General features: G+C 38.6%; 5 protein-coding genes across 5 annotated transcripts; all 5 read right to left on the bottom strand.

Moving 5' to 3' along the window:
• Positions 1-315: 315 nt before the first annotated feature.
• Positions 316-6983, bottom strand: LOC119979797 (titin-like). Its single transcript, XM_038822429.1, has one exon. The coding sequence runs from the start codon at positions 6601-6603 to the stop codon at positions 316-318; it is 6288 nt and encodes a 2095-aa protein (XP_038678357.1). The 5' UTR covers positions 6604-6983.
• Positions 6984-8010: 1027 nt separating this feature from the next.
• On the bottom strand, positions 8011-9295 carry LOC120016564. Its single transcript, XM_038869400.1, has 2 exons — positions 9121-9295; positions 8011-9034 (listed from the first exon to the last, which is right to left on the bottom strand). Exons 1-2 carry the CDS (start codon positions 9266-9268, stop codon positions 8394-8396), a joined length of 789 nt encoding a protein of 262 aa, XP_038725328.1. The 5' UTR covers positions 9269-9295; the 3' UTR covers positions 8011-8393.
• A 1827-nt stretch (positions 9296-11122) lies between these two features.
• LOC120017151 lies at positions 11123-12479 on the bottom strand. The gene is made up of 4 exons (XM_038870263.1): positions 12182-12479; positions 11970-12085; positions 11508-11888; positions 11123-11416 (listed from the first exon to the last, which is right to left on the bottom strand). Exons 1-4 carry the CDS (start codon positions 12315-12317, stop codon positions 11348-11350), a joined length of 702 nt encoding a protein of 233 aa, XP_038726191.1. The 5' UTR covers positions 12318-12479; the 3' UTR covers positions 11123-11347.
• Positions 12480-13836: 1357 nt separating this feature from the next.
• LOC120016899 (G-box-binding factor 4-like) lies at positions 13837-19261 on the bottom strand. Its single transcript, XM_038869870.1, has 4 exons — positions 18193-19261; positions 18003-18074; positions 15669-15698; positions 13837-14427 (listed from the first exon to the last, which is right to left on the bottom strand). The coding sequence occupies exons 1-4, from the start codon at positions 18961-18963 to the stop codon at positions 14347-14349; spliced, it is 954 nt and encodes a 317-aa protein (XP_038725798.1). The 5' UTR covers positions 18964-19261; the 3' UTR covers positions 13837-14346.
• A 1851-nt stretch (positions 19262-21112) lies between these two features.
• Positions 21113-22551, bottom strand: LOC119979796 (citrate-binding protein-like). Its single transcript, XM_038822428.1, has 2 exons — positions 22279-22551; positions 21113-21502 (listed from the first exon to the last, which is right to left on the bottom strand). The coding sequence occupies exons 1-2, from the start codon at positions 22549-22551 to the stop codon at positions 21113-21115; spliced, it is 663 nt and encodes a 220-aa protein (XP_038678356.1).
• Between the last annotated feature and the right edge of the window lie 1386 nt (positions 22552-23937).

Below are 23937 nucleotides of genomic sequence, written 5' to 3'. Positions count from 1 at the left end.
ACCCAGCTGCCCAATACCAAAATAGAGGTCTCAGATTATTTTTATCTGCAACTTATAAATCATGAAAAATGTGCAGGATAATGAAAACATCAAGAAAAACTAGATTAATTAATCAACAAAGATGAATCAGTAGTTTCAGCTCGTAGCCAGATGCAGATTTTCTAAATTTTTGTAAATAGGATATTTTCTCATGCTCTACTAATACACATGAACATTGACAAAGTTGTTAATGACTGTTCAGGTATTGGACATGCTAAATTTAGAGTGATCCACATTAGGAGAGGGGGGCTTTAAGGCTATGTTGTACAAAATAATCTATCTTTTGTTTGATGTGATCGACCCAATGACAAGAACTACAAGAGAGATAAGAGTGGCTGATCCTGCAACAACAAGAGGACACAGGTCAGGCTTTTGCTGCTTCTCATTCTCCTGAATTGGTCCTTCACTCCTATCTATCTGTTTCTCCGCTTCTGGATTTACATTCTCATTCTTTTCTTCTTCCGTAGTAAGTCTTGCTTCGTCCACCGATTCTTGTATTTCATTCCATGTTTGGACAGTTTCTTGCTCATGATCTGATCTAATGAACCTAATGACAATAACTATCAGAGAGACAAGAGTGGCTGATCCTACAACAACAAGAGAAGGACACAGGTTAGGTTTTTTCTTCTTCTTTTTCTTATTCTCCTGAATTGGTCCTTCACTCCCATCTATCTGTTGCTCCACTTCTGGATTTATTCTCTCATTCCTTTCTTCTTCCCCATTAAGTCTTGCCTCGTCCACCGATTCTTGTATTTCATTACTTGCTTGGTCAGTTTCATGATCATGAACTTGTTCTTTGTTCGCTGCCTGCTCTTCTTGGTCAGGTTCAGGTTTTATTGGTTCTTCAACACCCACACCAGCTTCTTTCTTTTCAAGTTCTTCAACCACATTGCTTTCGATTTGACTTTTTTCATTTGGTTTGTGTTCTTCAACTCCAGTCACCGATAATTCGGACTCCACTACCTCTTTTTCTGCCTCTGGTGTTTCCTCTTTCAATTCTGGAATCTCTTCAGGTTGTGGTTCTTCAACTGGTGGTGGCATTGTTGTCTCGAACTCCTGTGTTTCTCGCTCGGGTTGGACTTCCTTAGGTTCCAAGGCAATGGAAGCAGAAGGTTCTTCTACTTTTTCAGGTGTGCTTTCTTTCACCTCCATTTGATCCTCAATTTCTGGTGAAGTCTCCTCAACTATCTGGCAAACTCTTTCAGGTACATTCTCTGTTGCATCGGAGTCCACTTTGTCCGGCGATTCTTGTATTTCATTCCTTGCTTGGTCAGTTTCTTGCTCATGAACTTGTTTTTTATTCTCTGCTTGCTCTTCTTGATCAGGTTCAGGCTTTATTGGTTCTTCAACACCCACAGCAGCTTCTTGCTTTGCAAGTTCTTCAACCACATTGCTTTTGATGTGACTTTTTTCATTTGTTTTGTGTTCTTCAACTCCAGTCACTGATAACTCAGGCCCCACTACGTCTTTTTCTACCTCAGGTGTTTCCTCTTTCAATTCTGGAATCTCTTCAGGTTGTGGTTCTTCAACTGGTGGTGGCATTGTTGTCTCCGGCTCCTGAGTTTCTCGCTTGGGTTGGACTTCCTTAGGTTCCAAGGCAATGGAAGCAGAAAGTTCTTCTACTTTTTCAGGTGCGCTTTCTTTTACCTCTAGTTCTTCAACTGGTGGTGGCATTGTTGTCTCCGGCTCCTGAGTTTCTTGCTTGGGTTGGACTTCCTTAGGTTCCAAGGCAATGGAGGCAGAAAGTTCGTCTACTTTTTCAGGTGCGTTTTCTTTCACCTCCATTTGATCCTCAATTTCTTGTGAAGTCTGCTCAACTATCTGGCAAACTTTTTCAGGTACATTCTCCATTGCATCAGATTCCACTTTGTCCACCGATTCTTGTATTTCATTCCTTGCTTGGTCAGTTTCTAGCTCATGAACTTGTTCTTTGTTCTCTGCTCGCACTTCTTGATCAGGTTCAGGCTTTATTGGTTCTTCAACACCCACACCAGCTTCTTGCTTTTCTAGTTCTTCAACCACATTGATTTCGACCTGACTTTTTTCATTCGTTTTGTGTTCTTCAACTCCTGTCACTGATAACTCAGATCCCACTACCTCTTTTTCTGCCTCTGGTGTTTCTTTTTTCATTTCTTGAGGTTGCGGTTCTTCAACTGGTGGTGGCATTGTTGTCTCGGGCTCCCGAGTTTCTCGCTCGGGCTCGACTTCCTTAGGTTCCAAGGCAATGGAAACAGAAGGTTCTTCTACTTTTTCAGGTGCGCTTTCTTTCACCTCCATTTGATCCTCAATTTCTTGTGAAGTCTCCTCAACTATCTGGCCAACTTTTTCAGGTACATTCTTCGTTGCATCAGATTCCACTTTGTCCACCAATTCTTGTATTTCATTCCTTGCTTGGTCAGTTTCTAGCTCATGAACTTGTTCTTTGTTCTCTGCTCGCACTTCTTGATCAGGTTCAGGCTTTATTGGTTCTTCAACACCCACACCAGCTTCTTGCTTTTCTAGTTCTTCAACCACATTGATTTCGATTTGACTTTTTTCATTCGTTTTGTGTTCTTCAATTCCTGTCACTGATAACTCAGACCCCACTACCTCTTTTTCTGCCTCTGGTGTTTCCTCTTTCATTTCTTGAGGTTGTGGTTCTCCAGCTGGTGGTGGCATTGTTGTCTCAGGCTCCCGAGTTTCTCGCTCGGGCTGGACTTCCTTAGGTTCCAAGGCAATGGAAACAGAAGGTTCTTCTACTTTTTCAGGTGTGCTTTCTTTCACCTCCATTTGATCCTCAATTTCTTGTGAAGTCTCCTCAACTTTCTGGCCAACTCTTTCAGGTACATTCTCCGTTGCATCGGATTTCACTTTGTCCACCGAATCTTGTATTTCATTCCTTGCTTGGTCAGTTTCTAGCTCATGAACTTGTTCTTTGATCTCTACTTGCTCTTCTTGATCAGGTTCAGGCTTTATTGGTTCTTCAACACCCACACCAACTTCTTGCTTTTCTAGTTCTTCAACCACATTGCTTTCGATTAGACTTTTTCTATTCGTTTTGTGTTCTTCAACTCCGGTCACTGATAACTCAGACCCCTCTACCTCTTTTTCTGCCTCTTGTGTTTCCTCTTTCAATTCTGGAATCTCTTCAGGTTGTGGTTCTTCAACTGGTGGTGGCATTGTTGTCTCGTGCTCCTGAGTTTCTCGCTTGGGTTGGACTTCCTTAGGTTTCAAGGCAATGGAAGCAGAAAGTTCTACTTTTTCAGGTGTGCTTTTTTTCACCTCCATTTGATCCTCAATTTCTTGTGTAGTCTCCTCAACTATCTGGCCAACTTTTTTAGGTACATTCTCCATTGCATCAGATTCCACTTTGTCCACCGATTCTTTTATTTCATTCCTTGCTTGGTCAGTTTCTAGGTCATGAACTTTTTCTTTGTTCTCTACTTTCTCTTCTTGATCAGGTTCAGGCTTTATTGGTTCTTCAACACCCACACCAGCTTCTTGCTTTTCAAGTTCTTCAACCGCATTGCTTTCGATTTGAATTTTTCCATTCGTTTTGTGTTCTTTAACTCCGGTCACTGATAACTCAGACCCCACTACCTCTTTCTCTGCCTCTGGTGTTTCCTCTTTCAATTCTGGAATCTCTTCTGGTTGTGGTTCTTCCACTGTTGGTGGCATTGTTGTCTCGGGCTCCTGAGTTTCTTGCTCGAGTTGGACTTCCTTAGGTTCCAAGGCATTGGAAGCAGAAGGTTCTTCTACTTTTTTAGGTATGCTTTCTTTCACCTCCATTTGATCCTCAAGTTCTGGTGAAGTCTGCTCAACTATCTGGCCAACTCTTTCAGGTACATTCTCCGTTGCATCGGCTTCCACTTGGTCCACCGATTCTTGTATTTCATTCTCTGCTTGCTCTTCTTGATCAGGTTCAGGCTTTATTGGTTCTTCAACACCCACACCAGCTTCTTGCTTTTCAAGTTCTTCAACCACATTGCTTTTGATTTGACTTTTTTCATTCGTTTTGTGTTCTTCAACTCCGGTCACTGATAGCTCAGACCCCTCTACCTCTTTTTCTGCCTCTGTTGTTTCCTCTTCCAATTCTGGAATCTCTTGAGGTTGTGGTTCTTCAACTGGTGGTGGCATTGTTGTCTCGTGCTCCTGAGTTTCTCGCTTGGGTTGGACTTCCTTAGGTTCCAAGGCAATGGAAGCAGAAGGTTTTTCTACCTTTTCAGGTGTGCTTTCTTTCACCTCCATTTGATCCTCAATTTCTTGTGAAGTCTCCTCAATTATCTGGCCAGCTCTTTCAGGTACATTCTCCGTTGCATCGGATTCCACTTTGTCCATCGATTCTTGTATTTTATTCCTTGCTCGGTCAGTTTCTTGCTCATGAACTTGTTCTTTATTATCTGGTTGCTCTTCTTGATCAGGTTCAGGCTTTATTGGCTCTTCAACACCGACACCAGCTTCTTGCTTTACAAGTTCTTCAACCACATTGCTTTCGATTTGACTTTTTTCATTGGTTATGTGTTCTTCAACTCCGGTCACTGATAACTCAGACCCGACTACCTCTTTTTCTGCCTCTGGTGTTTCCTTTTTCAATTCTGGAATCTCTTCAGGTTGTGGTTCTTCAACTGGTGGTGGCATTGGTTTCTCGGGCTCTTGAGTTTCTTGCTTGGGTTGGACTTCCTTAGGTTCCAAGGCATTGGAAGCAGAAGGTTCTTCTACTTTTTTAGGTCTGCTTTCTTTCACCTCCATTTGATCCTCAAGTTCTGGTGAAGTCTGCTCAACTATCTGGCCAACTCTATCAGGTACATTCTCTGTTGCATCGGCTTCCACTTGGTCCACCGATTCTTGTATTTCATTCTCTGCTTGCTCTTCTTGATCAGGTTCAGGTTCAGGTTCAGGTTCAGGTTCAGGCTTTATTGATTCTTCAACACCCACACCAGCTTCTTGCTTTTCAAGTTCTTCAACCACATTGCTTTTGATTTGACTTTTTTCATTCGTTTTGTGTTCTTCAACTCCGGTCACTAATAACTCAGGCCCCTTTACCTCTTTTTCTGCCTCTGATGTTTCCTCTTTCAATTCTGAAATCTCTTGAGGTTGTGGTTCTTCAACTGGTGGTGGCATTGTTGTCTCGTGCTCCTGAGTTTCTCGCTGTGGTTGGACTTCCATAGGTTCCAAGGCAATGGAAGCAGAAGGTTTTTCTACTTTTTCAGGTGTGCTTTCTTTCACCTTCATTTGATCCTCAATTTCTTGTGAAGTCTCCTCAATTATCTGGCCAACTCTTTCAGGTACATTCTCCGTTGCATCGGATTCCACTTTGTCCATCGATTCTTCTATTTTATTCCTTGCTTGGTCAGTTTCTTGCTCATGAACTTGTTCTTTGTTCTCTGCTTGCTCTGGTGGTGGCATTGTTGTCTTGGGCTCCTGAGTTTGTCGCTCGGGTTGGACTTCCTTAGGTTCCAAGGCATTGGAAGCAGAAGGTTCTTCTACTTTTTTATGTGTGCTTTCTTTCTCCTCCATTTGATCCTCATTTTCTTGTGAAGTCTCCTCAACCATCTGGCCAAGTCTTTCTGGTACTTTCTCTGTTGCATCGGATTCCACTTTGTCCACCGATTCTTGTATTTCATTCCTTGCTTGGTCAGTTTCTTGCTCATTAACTTGTTTGTTGTCTGCTTGCTCTTCTTGATCAGGTTCAGGCTTTATTGGTTCTTCAACTCCAGTCACTAATAACTCAGACCCGACTACCTCTTTTTCTGCCTCTGGTGTTTCCTCTTTCAATTCTGGAATCTCTTCAGGTTGTGGTTCTTCAACTGCCTTGGAAGCAGAAGGTTCTTCTTCTTTTTCAGGTATGCTTTCTTTCACCTCCATTTGATCCTCAATTTCTTGTGTAGTCTCGTCAACTATATGGCCAACTCTTTCGGGTACCGCTTGAGGTACATTCTCTGTTGCATTGGATTCCCCTTTGTTATCACTTACTTCACCAATTTCTTTTGAATCCTCTTCAATTAAACCATCGTCTGTAGCTGAAGTTCCCCCCCGATCAGATTCTTCCGTGGGCGCTTCTCCTGCTGCAGTTTGCGCTATCTCAGGTTTGGTCTCCACAACCTGTTCAGCTTCTTTAGACTCTTGTACATTCTCTGTTGCACCGAATTCCCCTTTGTTATCACTTACTTCCCCAGTTTCTTGTGATTCCTCTTCAATTAAACCATCTTCTGTAGCTGAAGTTTCCCCCCGATCAGATTCTTCCGTGGGCGCTTCTCCTGCTGTAGTTTGCGATATCTCAGGTTTGGTCTCCAGAACACGTTCAGCTTCTTTAGACTCTTGTACAGAAGTAGTTTCTTGTTCAGGATCGATGTTGATACCTGTTACTTGAGTACCTCTATCAACCTCTTCTTCCTTCACTTCCTCAATCGCAACCCCAACAATTCCTTTCACCATTTTAGGCATTGTAATTGTCAAAGCTGAATCTTCTTCATTGAATTTGGCCTTAATTTTATCCAAAACCACACCATCCGGTACCCGGAACACCTTCTTGAAAGTCCTCAATTTCAATTTCTTGTTCCACATAATCCACCTCTTCAACACCATCTCCTCAACCGGCTTCGCCCCGGCTATCTCTATCCTACTCCCATCTTCATTTATCTTGATATCAATGTTGTCTCCTCTGTAATCTATGTAGGCCCAAACATCATAAAAACTTTAAACACTTCATTTCATGACAACAAGAAATCCACCTAAAAAAAGCAAAGAATTATTATGAGTACCTTTGAGATGTGCGATGAGGACGAACATGGTGTTGGTCTCTCTCGACACGAAAAGAGGACCATGAGGATCTTTGGAGATTCGAAGGTCGGACAAGGAGGTGATATCATCTCTGGTTCTGGTGATCTTGAGTGCCAATTCTAGCTCCATAGCTTCTGTTTTTCCTCAAATTATAAATGTATTAAGAACCAGAAGTGAGGGGGGTTGGAACATAGGGGGTGGGATTAGTGTGGGAATCTTAGCAAAGAACATATACGTTGCTTCCCGTCTTAGGCATTGTGTCAACTGTCATGACGGTAAAAAAAAGGGTTATAGTCGGTGCTTTTTTTTATTTTTGTTTTTGGATAACCAGAACAACATTATATACTACGTTATACTCTTGCTTCTGAAGCTTCAATTTGTAAGTTTGAAAAGATATTTCAGTTGGAAGTTATATATGTAAATTTAATACCTAATGATTAGGTAATTGGACATCCAACTTTAATTTATGTTTTGATAAAAATTTCGCAATTTAATCATTTTGTTAGATTTAATTACTTAGCAAATATTACCGAACATTACTAAATAATGACGAGACAAGGTAATTTTAGAAGCTAAAAGAAGGTCATTTTAAATGCTCAACGACTTTTTATCAGTATTTTAAATATGGGTTGGAGCGTACTGGTTCAACGACTTAAACCGGATGTCGAATCTCTCATTGACACGATTCAATTTAGAAATACCAAGTAACCGTACCAGTGAAAAGCCGATCAAAACCGTTTGAATCGGCCGGTTTTTGTCGATATTGAGTTGGTGTAAATCAGTTCACACATTTTTTTTTATAAAAAATTTTACGAGAACCTATGCTTTATTTATAAGAGCCATGATTGTAAAATTCGAAATTTTTTATGTAAATGTTTGTTGTACGAGTTAAAAAAATAGAAATAAGCCTTGACCACTAAAGTAACATAATTTTTGTTATCCCTAACCTCAACTATATATATATATAATATTTGTGGCGCTCGACCATTTGGATCGGTTATATCGCATACCAATAGTCTGATCGGTATAATTATTAGAAGTGAACAAAAAAAGGAGGTATTACCTCTTATAATTGTTATTCTTTCAATATATGTGACTAGAAAATCAATTAATCATTCATCTCCTATCTGATTTTGTAATTGTTGCTTCACAATCTTCATAGTTGTAAATGTCATTTCTACGATCGCAGTTGTCATATGAAAAATCAATGCTAGTGTTATTAGTCTATACACAAACGATACACCTTGTCACAATCATTTTCTATGCAATACGAGTAATTTCATAAACCCCCATAAATGCATTAACGTTACTTGACATATCAAAAATATAACTCTCCTACTGATTCTCGAGTCACCTAGTTAGGGGAGACAATTTAGTTAAGCTTTTAAAAAATTCTTTTAAGGGGGATGGCGGCCCACACTTGATTGTGGGTGGTTCCGCCCCTGCTTATGCCCCCTACCAGGCCTTGAACCCTCGACATTTTGGATAAGAGGCACTCACCACCACCACAATGCCAAGGGAGGCCGGTGGCATCATTTGTAACTAATTATATACAAATCCGTACGTTAGCCTATAGACGCAAGTTTTCTAACTATCTATCTTTTGTTTGACCTGATTAACCCAATGATAAGAACTATAAGAGTGATAAGAGTGGCTGATCCTCCAAAAACAAGAGGAGGACACAGTTTAGGCTTTTTCTTTTTCTTCTTCTTCTTCGTCTCTTGAATTTCTCCTTCATTCCTATCTATCTGTTTCTCCTCTTCAATTATACCATCTTCTGTGGCTGAAGGTTCCCCCCGATCAGATTCTTCCGCGGGCGCTTCTGCTGGTGTAGTTTGCGCTATCTCAGGTTTGGTCTCCACAACCCGTTCAGCTTCTTTAGACTCTTGTACAGAAGTAGTTTCTTGTTCAGGATCAATGTTGGTACTTGTTTCTTGAGTACCTCTATCAACCTCTTCTTCCTTCACTTCCTCAATCGCACTCCCAACAATTCCTTTCACCAGTTTAGGCATTATAATTGTCAAAGTTGAATCTTCTTCTCTGAATTTGGCCTTAATTTTATCCAAAACCACACCATCCGGTACCCGGAACACCTTCTTGAAAATCCTCAATTCCAAGTTCTTGTCCCACAAAATCGACCTCTTCAACACCGTCTCCTCAACCGGCTTCGCCCCAGCTATTTCTATCCTACTCCCATCTTCACTTATCTTGATATCAATTTTGTCTCCTCTGTAATCTACATATGCTCAGACACCATAAAAACTTCAAACACTTTATTCCATAACAAGAAATCCACCTAAAAAAGCAAAGAATTATAGGTACCTTTGAGATGTGCAATGAGGACGAACATGGCGTCGATCTCTCTTGACACGAAAAGAGGGCCATTACGATCTTTGGAGACTCGGAGGTCGGACAAGGAGGTGATATCATCTCTGGTTCTGGTGATCTTGAGTCCCAATTCTACCTCCATAGCTTCTCTTTTAAGGTAACTTGATGTTTTTTAGCATAATAATACCTCTCTCTGTTTTAAGAAAGAGAATTGAGGGGAGTTGGAACAGTTGAAGATATATAATCAAACATGGGGGGTGGAATTAGTGTGTGAATCTTAGCAAAGAACATATTCATTGCTTCCTTTGTTAGGCATTGTGTCAAGAGGTTAAAACGGTTATAGTCGGTTGCTTTTTAATTTCTTGCTTTGGCGGGAAGTAAAGTAAAGCAGAATACTAGAGCCTACATACTCTATACATTTCAAATTACTAGTTGATCAAGCATAACAATAGTATACATTTTGGTAATTTTTGGTATAAAACTAGTAAACTAGGGTCTATATGTCGTAAAAGAAGGGCGAACAATCAAAAAGGCCCTTGAACTTAGATCATTGGGTCGATCGAGCCCCTGAAGTGCATTTCGGGTCAAACAAACCCCTGAACTATTATGAAGAGTAGCCGTTAGCCCCCTAGGTCACATTTGTCGTCCAAAATCATTGATGTGACATATTTTTATTGATATGGCACAATAATTAAAAAAACATTAAATGACATGGAAAATGTGACTTATGACTAACGGAGGGTATTCATCAAAGTTCTGAGGCTTGTTTGACCCAAAATGAAGTTCGTGGGCTCAATCGACCCAATGATCTAAATTCAGGGTGTTTTCGATTTTTCTCCCTAAGAAAAAAACTACTCAACGCATAGCAATGAGCTCCTATGAATTGTGTCTATAAAACTCATCTAATGTCACATGTCAAGTAATTCAATAATATCTATTTAACTTCTAGAGTGAACAACCCTTAAAGGATAGCAGACGCCGAATGGACATGTAAATTGGAGACAGGCTAGGACTGAAAATTTAATGTTGCCTGATTGAATTGGCTCCACTGTGTGGATGTCAATATCATGGATGTTTGATGACAATTCTGGCGTAGGAAAATGAAAATTAGGTTTTGAATGAAAGGAAAGGATAGAATATTGGTGTTATTATATATTAATGTCGAGACCATTTAAGCATCCGGGTTTATGTTTACTCAGACCAAATCCATTTAGCATGTCTTGGAGCGCTGCACAAAGAGAGGAAACTTGTTTTCCGTTTGAGTTACTGAGTTTAGGGATGGCAACGGGTCGGGTACCCTTCCAATTAGTGAATACCAAAACCGTTTCCATTTAAGGTACCCAATACCAAAACCGTTCCAAAACCGTTTAAAGAACCATTTAAATTTCCAAAACCGGAATCGTTCCATAACCATTTACCATCGGGTACCCGTTTACCATTTAACTTTTAAATTTTTTTTTATTTTTCTATAAATGTATAATTCAATTTCTTAAAAAATAATATGACTTATCATGTTGTTCAAGTTTGAATGTATAATCTATAATTTTATTTAATATGCTTGATCATGTTAAATTTATCATCCTAATAATATATATTTACATATATGATTTATAATGTTATTACTATAATTCACTTTTTTAATTAAACGGTTCGGGTACCCTAAACCCGGCATCAAAAACCAAACCCGACCCTAAACCGTAACGGGTTTGAAAATCAAAACCAAAACCGTTTCCAAACCCTATAGGATCGGTTTTCGGATTTTAAATGGACCGGGTATCCTATGGATAATGCTCGGATCGGTTTTTTTTGCCATCCCTAACTGAGTTCCTTCTACAGTCTAGAAAGACCGAGATTTCCTTGTCAAAAATGCAAAAAATTGGGCCAAAGATCAAAGGCTTCCCTAGACAGCCAATATGAGGTATTGGGACTTCAAATTTATTATGGAAAACATAAATAATAAGAATAAAAGAGGGGAAAAGTTAGGGGAGAAAAAAAGAAGAGAGAATAGTGGTCTGCTGAATTTCAATGGCAAAACTAAAGTGCCAATGATTCCAAAGTAGGGTCCTCCAAAGGCAAAGAGGATTACAACCAGATTCATGCATACATAATCATCACCCATAAAGCTACTTTGGACTCCTAATTAACCACACTAGTTGTTCTTGGTGTCTAGCTACTCTGATTTTCTACACAAACTTCAATTCTGCCTCTGCCTCCCCTGTTTTTACAGCAAAAGAATTACAGCGCAAAATAGACCAATCTGTCCTCCTGCAAGTAGCCCCACCACCACCACCTGCATTTTTCACACACAAACCCAATTCATAAAACACCCAGTTTCAAAACCCACAAAAATTCTCAATCAAAAACGGTCTTTCAATGCATACCTGTTTAGTTCCGGATGTGGGCAGGGGACGTATAGTGGCAGAGTCTACCTCACCAGTAGGCAGAGGAACAGCGGGATTGCTATAAATGAATGGTATTCCACCTCCTTTACTTGGTACCAAATTTGGGACTGTCACTGGAGATGTTGCCATGGTGGGTGCAGGACCAGGTGAAGCCGCCTCTCGAGGCTGTGACGGCCATGGATAGGCAGGGGAGGATGATACCATTCCACCAGAAATCGGTGTCGTCGTTGACGAAGACGGAGCAGAGGCTGGAGATGGTAAAGGAGAGACCTTTACAGCTAGTTTTTGTGAGTCTTGGCATGTTTTAAGAGACCCATTGTTGAATGTGAAGTAGAAGAAACCAGTGCGAGATGGGTGCCACTATGAAGAACAAAACATTAATCCAAAATCATTGAGCACTTTGTTTATGAAGAAATTAAACAATGTGGAATTTAGACATACCCTGTAGGAGGTGATGTTGGGTTTTGTGAGGAGTGTGGATTGGGTGAAATTGCAGAGATTGAATGCATTCTGGTTCTTGAATATGTAGAGATTGTACCGATATTTGTGTTCAAAAACTGACAAATACAGTGAACCAAGAATGTTAATTGACACAAAATAAAGATAAAAAAAAAGAGCCAAAATCAATTTGGTGGGTTATTGAAATTACTTACTGACAGTGTCTCCTACATGAACACTGGGATCTTGCCACTCTGAAACGCCATCAACAAGTATGGTTGTGGATTGAACAAAATGGGGGACTAGACAAAGAAGAGAGAGCAGTTGGAGAAGCATTGATGAAATCTTCATGAACTGGTCTTGCTAGGACTGATTTAGCATCCCTAGCAGTAAACAAAAGAGGAGGAGAAGAGAGAGAGTGAGAAGGGTAGGAGTTTTTGGGTATTTCAAAAATGTCAGAAGTGTTGAGCTTTACTTGAGAAATTAGTGTATTGGAGATTGTGTGTCTCTGTTTTTTTTTTTCTTTTTTTTTTTTACTTTACACAGTAAAAGTGTGGCATGATTTCTTTAGTGAAAAAACTCCCTGTAATTTTCTTTCCATGTTCAACTTTTAAAAAGAGAGATGGACAGACATTGAGAAGATGGGGGTATGGCTCTGATAAAGAATGATGGGATTATTATTCTAAAATGATTAGTTCTGTGATTATCATTCTACACTCTCTACTCTATAAAGTTTAAAATCCACATGGTTGTCTTGGTGGGTGTGAAATTAGATTTACTCTGTTTCGTGATATCTTTTACTTTTCTCATTCAAAATTTATTGTATCACGTAATGAAGCTCATACTTCAATGTTTTGAGAGAAAAGTTCAATGCATAAATTAATTTTTAAGACAGAGAGAGGAACAAGTTCCTTAATCTGTTTGTTTTTTTCCCAAATGGTTACACTAGGGGTCCATATTTGCAGAAGCCTTACACAAAGACATATTTAGTAGACACTGCAAGGAACCATAAACAAGAGTAGTTGATAATGAGAGTCCAAATTAGAAGAAAACAGGAAAGAAGATGCACAGTGGGAGTGTGATTCCCAAACAAATGTTGTAAATTGCGATGAGGGCCAACATATTTTAAACAAGAAAAAAAAAAAAAGACTGGACCATACAGAGACAAAGATCCAAAGACAAGAAGAAAGAGTAGCAGTGACCTGCAAAAGCTGATAAAGTGGGAATGGGAGTGACCCTCCAGAATGATTAAATATTGTAAAGCTTCCTCAAGAGTAGTGTTAAATGTTGATAGCTCAAGTTTCACTGGCAATCACACTATATTCCACCAGTCTTTGCATTACTTTTCTTGTTTCTTTCTGATTACTTTAGCTTTTTTCTTATTGGCTATGCACTATAACTTTCTCTTATGTTCACTGGAAATGTGGGCCCAACTGGTCCGGACACTGGCTCGACGCAGCCCATTGCTGGTTACTCGAGCAAATTGGGTTCCAGCCCAAAACAAAATTGGGGCAAAAGCCCGGGGAGACCATCCCGCACTTGCAAATTTCATTAGCTATACAACCTAACAAATCTTTTTTTTTTATTATTTTTATTTATAAGCCACAGAAATATGTATAACACAAACGAGAAGAAAACAGCATGGCATCCGAGGAGATGGCATGAGAGAACACAGTACTAACAAGAAGAAACTACGAACGAAAACAAGAGGCAAAAAGGGCAAGGAAATAAAAGGAGACTTGGGCAGATAGCCTCTAACATAGCCAATCACAACTTATCATTGAGCCATAGCAAATCATTGCAAGCAGTAGCAAAAATCCCAGTTAGCCAACTTTAAGCATCCACCGAAAATTATCACACACTACCAATCTCCTCTAAACAGAAATAATACTCATCATGAAAGAAAAATGAGTTGGTGAGGGCAAAAAGTTACAAAAACCACGAAGAATAAGGAAACTTGTACGCAATCACTAGAACACATTTCTAGTGAAGTGATCGGAAATCCACCACCCACCAATCTATATTTCATCAAGGAGCTGTCATAATTCATTAAGATTATATAGTCCTTCCTTTTTCACTGAGACCAGTAAAAGGAGAACATGACTCTTCTTACATAGCAAAACCTACGAACTACATGAATCAGCTCAGCCCTCTGCATACCTGGATGCATTGCAAGTCCTCTACTTCAATTATAGGGAGTCTCCCTCATGGTTAAGTTGTCAATCACCCTTTGTCTCCACACTTCATCATATAAGAAATTACTTCAAACTACTTCAGCTTTCAATGTTGATATATAGACTAAATGAATGCCTGAAATAATGAAGCATTTCATCCTTCATTCCTAATGCACGTACAATATTCTTCAATAAGCATATATAATCTACCACTGCATGGAGTGTACTCTCCGAAGGACTCGACGAGGTCTCTTCTTCTCCACAATTGGAATCACTTTTTCCATAAGCTGCAGTAAAATAAAATAAAATAAACCACGAGAAAGTTACCAGCTCAGTGAGGCACTAACACTATTTGAAAATCTCCCAATTATCATGTTCTTCCAAGTTTAGACATTTTCTTAATCACACGAAAAATTATGCTTCCCCTCTTAAATCCTGAAACTATAATGTTCCTGATTAAAATTTTAGGCCGCATACAGAAAAATTCAGACAAATATCAGGACAATAGTCCCATTTAGATTCCAAAACTGAGCAGCTCATCTTTATGCTTGCTATCTTTACTTTTCAAATGTAACAGAGAAAGAAAATGTTGCTTCAATAACATGCACACAGCCAAACAGGAACACACATAAAATTACAAAAAATGCAAATAGCAAACTGATCAAGGGTCCAATTGGGAAAAATCAATCCCCAAAGAGCCGATTCTCTACTCAATCTTCTGTCATTGAAATGTCCAGAGCCATGTATAGTCTCTGTTGCCTCATAATGTTGGATGTATTGGAAAACTGAATAGAGTACCTTTTTTTTCTTTTACTTTTAACCTTTTTTTTTGAAGGGCACCAAGGTGCAAAACAAGAAGACGGCCTTCTACTTAAGGATATCATTTTGATCCTTTTGGCTTATAATGTATACAAAGGCGGGGGTATTGGAGCCTGAATTATGTATATTCTAGAATATTGAAGCCGTATATACTATTTCATTCAGATCCCAAATCACGCATTATAAAATCATTTTCCACACATTTAAATAAAGCAACTAATAATGTTGAACATGACCTCATTTTTCCAAAGGATTCAGAAAGCCATTACATGCCAGCTTTATGAATCAGACATTATAGCACGCAGTTAGGTCCAAATTTTAAATGACTTGAAATATTCTTCAGAGAGTAAGAAATTTGCGTATGGGGTCATGACAGTTGATTAAAGATCTTGAGGAGTAGCTTGAAAAATGTCACAGCAATTACCAAAAAAGCCAAGACATATTTTCAGGGTCTCTACTCTCTAGATTTCTTCAACATAACAATATTATATGCAAGTCACTTGTGCTTTTCCATCTGCTTGAACAAGACTACTTCAATTTCTAATAGCCTTTACCTTACTATCATTGATTTCCTCCGTCAAAAATAACGCCATCAACTTTTGCGATTGCCTTATTCTTCCATGAATTAATCATGCTAAAGTAAGTAATTGGCTAATTGCAGAGTTTTTCTATACGCTACTATAATACTACACCAAATTAAATTCATTACCTGCTTAAACCTTTCCTTTGTCCTTTCATCCTGAAAACAAAAGAATATTTGTTAGGCAAGAGAAGATTTAAAATAACACTTCTAAAGCAGCAATAAAGAGTGCATAAAATAATTTTTTGAACAGAAGAGTGCATAAAATAATACCACAGATTACAGGCTGAAAGCATCAATTGAAAAACGGTATGTGTGAATAACGAAAAGAGAGACACACAAATATTCATATCCAAAAGCCCAAAGGAATGTCAATCACAACCAGAGGGAAGGTCATAATTCAGAATCCACAGGACCCAATGAAAGATTGAGCACAAATGTAAAGTCTAAATATAATAAATCAGCTACTAATTTATCCACCAAATGAAATAACATAAGTTCTAAAAACATTCAACTTTTTTTAAAGTGTAAGAACATTGCTATATCCATCTCTATGATGCTTATAAGCAGGCTCATGCGATAAATGTTGATAAACTGAGAAAGCAATCGCACATTAGATTTTACAAATGAAGGGGGAAATTACTGTCCTTAGTAAGCCATTACACTTCATATGTACTGTTGGTGCGTTTAGCTCAGTAAACCTCATTCCAAGAAAGAGATTTACTCAACTGTCTTGAGCATAAGAAAAAAGCGCACTAGTTTTTGTTAGTTGAGTATCTATTGAGGGTGAGCCTCTGCAAGCCATATTGGACCTAATTCCTTAAGGACTTGATTGACATGACTCAACTTTGTCAATATACTTTTGATTGTTCACGAGGATAGGGATTTGAAAACTACAACTAGGGCATGGTGATGAAGACCTAGACCACTTAAACTAGTGACACTCAACACAATTTTGACATGCATTTAAGTTGAGGATTTTTGAATATTTACATTCTCCAAGGAGAAAAATGCACTTCAACCATGCAGAAACAAACTCTCTATATCCTCAACCAGTCTTAAGCGAAAACTCTCCAACTTTTTGCCTATGGATGTATGTCACTGAATCACATTAGTCTTTACTCTTTATATTCACGTGAGTCTTTCGTGTTATATTGTTCTCTCTTTCTCTGCTTGATTTTCCTACCTTTACACAAAATCATACAAGATGTTTGCCTGTACTAAAAAAAGCAATAATGAAAATAATTGGCCAGTTCAGCTACACAGCAGCTAAGGATCATAGTCAACCTTGGGCATACCATACTGAAGTTAATTTATCAATAAAACCATTCCAAATATCTCCAAGATTTGCTTTAGCAAACTACAAAAGCAGAATAGAGAACACACACACAAAAAAAACAATGATATTTTAGCAATTGCTCATAAACACAAAAAGACCAAGCTTATAATAAGGCACACATAGGATAAAGGACATTATACATAGAGAAAATAGTTCAAATTAGCTGGGGAAGACATCAGGGTTGTTGGCATCTCAAATGTTCAAGGCCCAAGGAAACACACCCATGTAAATGAGGGTCAAGGCCATCTTCAGTGCTAAGAATGTTCAAGGCCTAAGGAAACACCCCATGGAAATGAGGGACAAAGCCATCTTCAGTACAAAATAATAGCATTTGAGTGACGACAATTTAAAACCTTGGTACAACTTATAGTTAGGCTTTCCATGAAAAAAAAGGAAGAAGTTGAAGAGGGAAAAGGTATACATGCAAACCTGTAACAAAATCAGGCAGAAAACAACATTTCATAAAGCATGAACGGCCAAAACAATGATGTCAAAATTCCTTGAGTAAAATACTATAGGAATATTATGTTCGAGCAGCCAATACAGAAGGAACAGATAAGTAGTACAGCCTTTAGTTCGAAACTCATCACCCAACAGAATAAATCCTCCAAGCCCTAAACAACCCATGTGTAGCTTACGACATCAATTCACGTTTGGACACTCGCGGCTCATGCAAAAAAGTATCTAAGACACTAATAAAGAACACAACTTTTGATCACAGAAATGACCACATGTGGCAGAGGGCCATGACTATTGCCAGCAATGCAGAGTTCAAAGAAGTTAGGCATAAATATTTTGAAATTTCATTTCTTTCTGCTAAGTAATACTGAGACATTTTACACAAATTTATCGATCCGAAACTCGTTTAGTAAATTTATCGATCCCGAAACTCGTCTATTGCCAGCAATGCAGAGTTCAAAGAAGTTACACATAAATATTTGAAATTTCATTTCTTTCTGCTAAGTAATACTGATACATTTTACACAAATTTATTGATCCCGAAACTCGTTTATTCTATTGATATAACAAGCTGAGGAACAAGTACAGATAGGCACAGAAACAGTATAATTACGACCTTTTCCACATTATAAACCCTTCAGTAATCAAACTAAAGTCAGTACTACCTTCTCTTTCAACAGCTGCTCATTCTCCTCCTCTAGTCTTACAGCCAATGACTCTAACTCAACCTGGTAAGCCTGAAATCCAGCAACCAAAAAAGGGGAAGAAAAAAATTGAAATAAATATACAATACCAACTTGAACAAAATTCCAAAACAACTCTGTATTCCAAATTCCACATTTGTTGTTAGGTCACCTGCTTCCTCTCCCTTGACCTGGCAGCAGACTCCCTATTCTTGATCATCCTCCTCTGTCGTTGCTGTGCAGCCTTATCCAATGGCTCGAAAACTGCGCCTCTCCCTCTCTTCCCCCTCCCTACTCCCCCACTTCCACCTTCCCCAGCCACCACCTCCACACCATTCCCGAACCCAATTATCGAACCCTCCACCTTGTCCAACACCTGCAAGGGGCTGGGGTCAAACGAATACACCCCTCCACTCAGTCTCTCCATCAAAGGCGTAGCAGGGGGCATCTTGACCTCATCCTCGTCCACAGCACCTGCCTTGGCCAGGAAATCCTCCAAAGTCATCATCTCGTCTGCAGCCTCCACCTTCATCTCCTTCCTTTCACCCGACACAATCTCGCGCCACACGTCATCCACGCTCTTCCGTACAGGAGGAGGATCGACCTCCGCATTCTGATTTATCATCTGAGTTTGATTGGGATCAGCCACTGTGTTCGCCGCGAGAACAGGCGTCTCAATGAGGGTAATTTGGGCGTCAAGGAGGGTAGACTCCGATGAGGGAATTGAACCATAGACATCGCGGAGAAGGCCGTCGATGGTCATAGTTGACGATGTTGATGATGAAGCAATAAGTGTGTTACTGTTATTGATACTGATGTTATTGTGGTTGGTTCTGTTAGCATTTTTAGTTTGGCGATCAGAAGATGACGCAGTAGGATAAGCGCGTCGCGAAAGATCCGAATTTCTGGGGTTCGACGACGCCATCAGCTTGGACGACGCCATCTCCGGGCTCTTCCTCCGATATTATCTCCCTCTCAATTTCTACGCGGTTTTCCCCTCTCTGAAATTTTGGCTCCACAGTACTTCACTCTCTCTCTTGATGGCTATTTATAGATATAGACAGAATAGATGATCTGTTTCTAGGGTTTGGGGAATTTGGATTTGGGGATTTGTTGCTGTTGTGTTGGGATCAGAGGGGACTGTATGAATTGTGAAAGTGCAATTTGGGGGAGTTAAGCGTTTAGTGTGGGTTGACTGGGTATTTAGGGGACCGCCGGCTTTGGCTGCTGTGATTTGAGGATTGAAGGCTTAATTTGGCCTATGGCCTGCAATACACTCTTAAGTATGACTTTTTCTTCTGTATGGGGTGGGGTGTTTTTAGGGCACTTGCTAAGGGATGATTAGCTTGGCCCTTTGTCCATCATTTTCATTAAAAATGTATCAATTTAAATGTGTTAAATTGCGGGTTAAATACTTGTCATCGCGGAAAGATGTCATAATTTGAAATTCAAATTTGTTCCAATTAAATGACTTGGACAGACAACCTATATGGCGAGTTGAATATAAGTCCAATGCTATGTGGCATTGTTACTCGATAAACATCTTTTTTAAAAAAAAGATGTGGACAAATCAGACCTATAGTAGTAGACAATATTTTCTTTGTATACGTACTAAATCACTCATTGAAAGTTTATAGTTGTCTGAAGAATTCGTCATGATATATCTGATCCATGCATAATATCTCGAAAAATGGATACAAAATTTTGACTGCTGTTTAGTATCTACAATGGATATGAAGAATTCGTCATGATGATTAGCTTGTCCCTTTCTCCATCATTTTCATTAAAAATATATCAATTTAAATGTGTTAAATTACGGGTTAAATACTTGTGAGCGCGGAAAGATGTGTTATGTTTCTACTTTGGGTTAATACAATTTTTACATACCGAAAGATAGTTAATGTTTCAATTTGTACATTGTTGTTTAAAATGTTTCAATTTGGTTACCCAATGATAAAATTGTTTCTCGGGTAGATTTTTCCATTTTGGGACAGTCAAACTGTACATGTGACAATCAATATTTGAACAGTTAATGTGCCACATGTGCAGTTTTACTGTCTCAAAGTGAGAAAATCTGTCCGAGAGACCAAGTTGAAACAATTTTATCATTGGGTGATCAAATTGAAACATTTTAAATAACAGTGTGCAAATTGAAACACTGACTATCTTTCAGTATGCAAAAGTGGTATTAACCCGTTCTACTGTGTCACCCAATTTTCAAATGTTTAAGTCAGTAATTTGAAATTCAAATTTGTTCCAATTAGATAAGCCGGACAGACAACCTACATGGCGAGTTGAATGTAAGTCTAATGCTATGTGGCATTGGCACTTGATAAACATCTTTTTTTAAAAAAGAAATGGACAAATCAGACCCTATAGTAGTAGGCAATATTTTCCTTGTATATGTACCAAATCACCCATTGAAAGTTCATATATGTCTGAAGAATTCGTCATGATATATCTGATCCATGCATAATATCCCAAAAAATGAATACAAATTTTTGACTGCTGCTTAGTATCTACAATAGATTTGAAAAGGTATCTAAAAATCTCCAATTTAGATATTTGTAACCAGTCGAACTAATGAACCATGACATATACGATAGTTTTTTTTGAATCATAACAGATTGTTCCAAAATGACAATCAAACACACGATCAGATAGTACAAAATAGAAAATAGAAGCATATAGGTCTAGAAGCTGGGGTTCCATTATTACTGTTCAGAAATTTATTCTACTAAATTGAATGTTTTCTCTTTAGCTTATATTTCATATTTGGATAGTTAACTGTTCATTGATTTTGTACAATTTGAACTTCCGATGGACCTCTACAAAATTCAGAAACTCTAGTAGGGTAGGGTAATACATTGAACAATTTAGTGGTATCTCAACTTGTTATGCAAAACTACGAGTTTAGCTCAGATTGCTATAGTAATTACCTAGAAGTAGAGAATCACTATTGCAATTCTCTATTATACATAATTGCAACAGATTCTGATGCAACTCTTATTTTGGCCAAATCTGAAGTAAGTTTTCATTATCCAAAAGAGCTAGCTACTTGTGCAAATGCTGTTGAGACACATTGTATATAATCAGTACTTGTTGTATATTTTGATGTCTCTCCATCTCGACTCCATGTAGTTGCTCATATTCTTTTGAGCATAAACACCACACTTGAAGTAGAACTTGCCAGGCCCTCTACCCTTGGTTTGGTACTTCTGAACACCATCGATGAACACATAGATTTCTCCTCGATCCACGTCGTGGATCACGTTAACTTTGAACCATCGATCGTAAATGTCCGGAGAAACCATGTCTCTACTGTAATATCTCATGTTCCCATCATGAATCCTCAGCATCATAGTTGTAGCGTGAGTATGCTTGGGCGCACCAAAGATTTGAAATATAGTCACACCAGTTGTTCCATTTGGTACATACGCATTGCCCTCAAATTGCCATACTCCAGATGAATAGTCAAGACCCTGCATAAATCAAATTATTTGTGATTCATCGTCTTCTCGCACCTAAACATGCTCCACTAGGTATTTATGCAGAAGATGATATTTAAAATATATAGCTAGTTCGATGTGATGATAATTCGACGTAGAATGAAAACAGGATTAGGATCAACTGGCTAGTTCATGACTAAACAAAAAAAACCTCATAATAACCACTTGGTGATAGCTTAGTTGGTTATCTATTCGGATTTAGTGCCCGAGGTCGTGAGTTTGAGCTAACTACTTGATTTGTGTAACCCTAGTTTTGTGGGCTTGTCCCACTTCTGGGCTCCTATCCACATAGGCTTTGGCCCAGTCATACGTGTCGTTAATGTGGTGCCGACTATTTTGATATGTTGGGTTGAATGGTTACTCGGTTGGGAAAAAAAAACCTTGAAATCAAGAAAAACTCAGATTCAAAGTCATCGGTTTTGATAGTTGAGCCGAAAAGATATAAATCAGCTATTCTAGTGCAATTATGGAATAACAACTCATGATTAATTTCTAGGGAGAAGAATCAGTTCGACCCTTGAACTTTGACGAATGAGTCGATTAAGGCCCAGAACTTCATTTTAGGCTAAACAAGTCCCTGAACTTTGATGGATATACCCTAACGACAGCATAGGCTCCGACCAATTCCTACCTATCGATAGCATGGTACGGGTTTTGATGGAATCCGATGCATTAGTGCTCGTATGATCGCTTACAATAATTTTATTTATAAGAGGCGAATAGGGACTTAGAGAAGCAAATGAAATTACTTTAATGCGAACTTCTGTGCGTGGCTTTGTATGACTCTCAGGGGCATGAGATTTGTCATGAGCGTAGACCCATAATCGCCTTACACCATTTTTGAAACTGTATCGTTTTCTCAATGGAACATCATATGGTCTCTGTAAGTTAAAGTTATCTTCTGTTAGTCTTACAGGGGTGAAACCATCCGTAGGATCAGCAACAGAATCGCATAACATATTGAAAAATGAAGCCAATAGAGTCCCGCACAGAAACAAATTGAAACAATAAGATTTGTTCATCTTTCTCGGTCACCTGGCCTCTCTATCTTGAGCTCTGTGAACCTGAAATCAGAACAAAAAGTTGATGGATTAGGAAGATAATTGGCTTTTCTTTTTTAAAAATATTGAACATAAAAATTTGTGTCAATGGTGATGAAATTAAAGCTTATCAAGTTGTTTTCTAGCCATGAATACATGAGAAATACGTTTAACTCATTGCATTTGAATTCTATGAAGGAATTAAAATGTTTTTTTCCTTGCTGGGTAGAGAGCAAGAAAAAAAAAAGAACACAATTAGCTGGCCTAATTAGTTGATAGAATTCATCGAATGATGGAGAAATATATATAAAAAAAAGAGGTCTATACCATCCAATAAAACATGACAAAAACTTTAAAATCTATGTTTCTTTTTATTTGTTCTTCTTGGAATAAACCACCAGCCACCCTGTATTCATTGATTTCACAACTGTTTCTCTTGTATGTACGCTAAGTGCATCAATTACGCGTAAAAGTAAAATCAATGTGTAATTAGGTATGTGATTGAACCTCTATTTTGAGGTTCCAATGTCCTTTAATTAGGATGTTCTAGCACTTAGCTAATGTATTTTATTGAATTTTAACTTAGTTTTACACATACAAATGTTTCCCTTTGGTTTTGTAGGAATCAGACCTTGTTCGGGCAAGTTGGAGCACTTTTTGGGCATTTTTTGCTGTGAGGTGTTGGGACACCTCCCAAGGTGTTCGGACACCCACATTAGGTGTCCGGACACTTCCTTTGAAAAATGAAATAGAGCCTATAACGAAGACTTGATGAAGCCCAGGTGTCCGAACACCTTCCTAAGCCGTCCAGACACCTTGTCGCGAACCAGCAACTGCAACATAGATTTTTGAAGGGTTTTTCGGGTATTTCTTAATTGTAACCAATGGGGGACGATATTGTAAGGGTAATTAGGTATTTTTCATTGTAGAAAGAGGGGAAAACCCTAGGATTTGGGTTTCTACCTCATTCATTCACTCACTCTTGAACATCTAGCCTCCATAATTTCTCTCTCTTTCTCTCTCTAGGGTTTTGTTTGGTTCTTGTGATTTTGTTTGTAAACATTGATTTTCATCTATAAAATTGATGTTTATATCCATTATGATGAGTGGCTAAGTTTCCTTTCTAGTTTCTAGTCCCGAACGGAGGGTGCAAGGTTTCGATTACTCAAGGTATGCTCAAAGAATCGTAGCTTTGATTTCTCTCTTTTAATTTCGTGATAGTTGTGTGATTGGATATATGAGAATTAAATATTTGATTGTACTCTTGGATTGTCTAGTTTAGGGATTGCATCTAATGTGTTCGATTGAGAATTGTTAAATCCATTGCATGATTTCCTTAATTAATCGAGTTTTCCCTTACATAGCTAT

Source organism: Tripterygium wilfordii, chromosome 15 (assembly GCF_013401445.1).
Source record: "Tripterygium wilfordii isolate XIE 37 chromosome 15, ASM1340144v1, whole genome shotgun sequence".
NCBI classification, from domain to species: domain Eukaryota; kingdom Viridiplantae; phylum Streptophyta; class Magnoliopsida; order Celastrales; family Celastraceae; genus Tripterygium; species Tripterygium wilfordii.
Note: the sequence above shows the minus strand (reverse complement) of the source record. Positions and strands in the feature narration are given on the sequence as shown.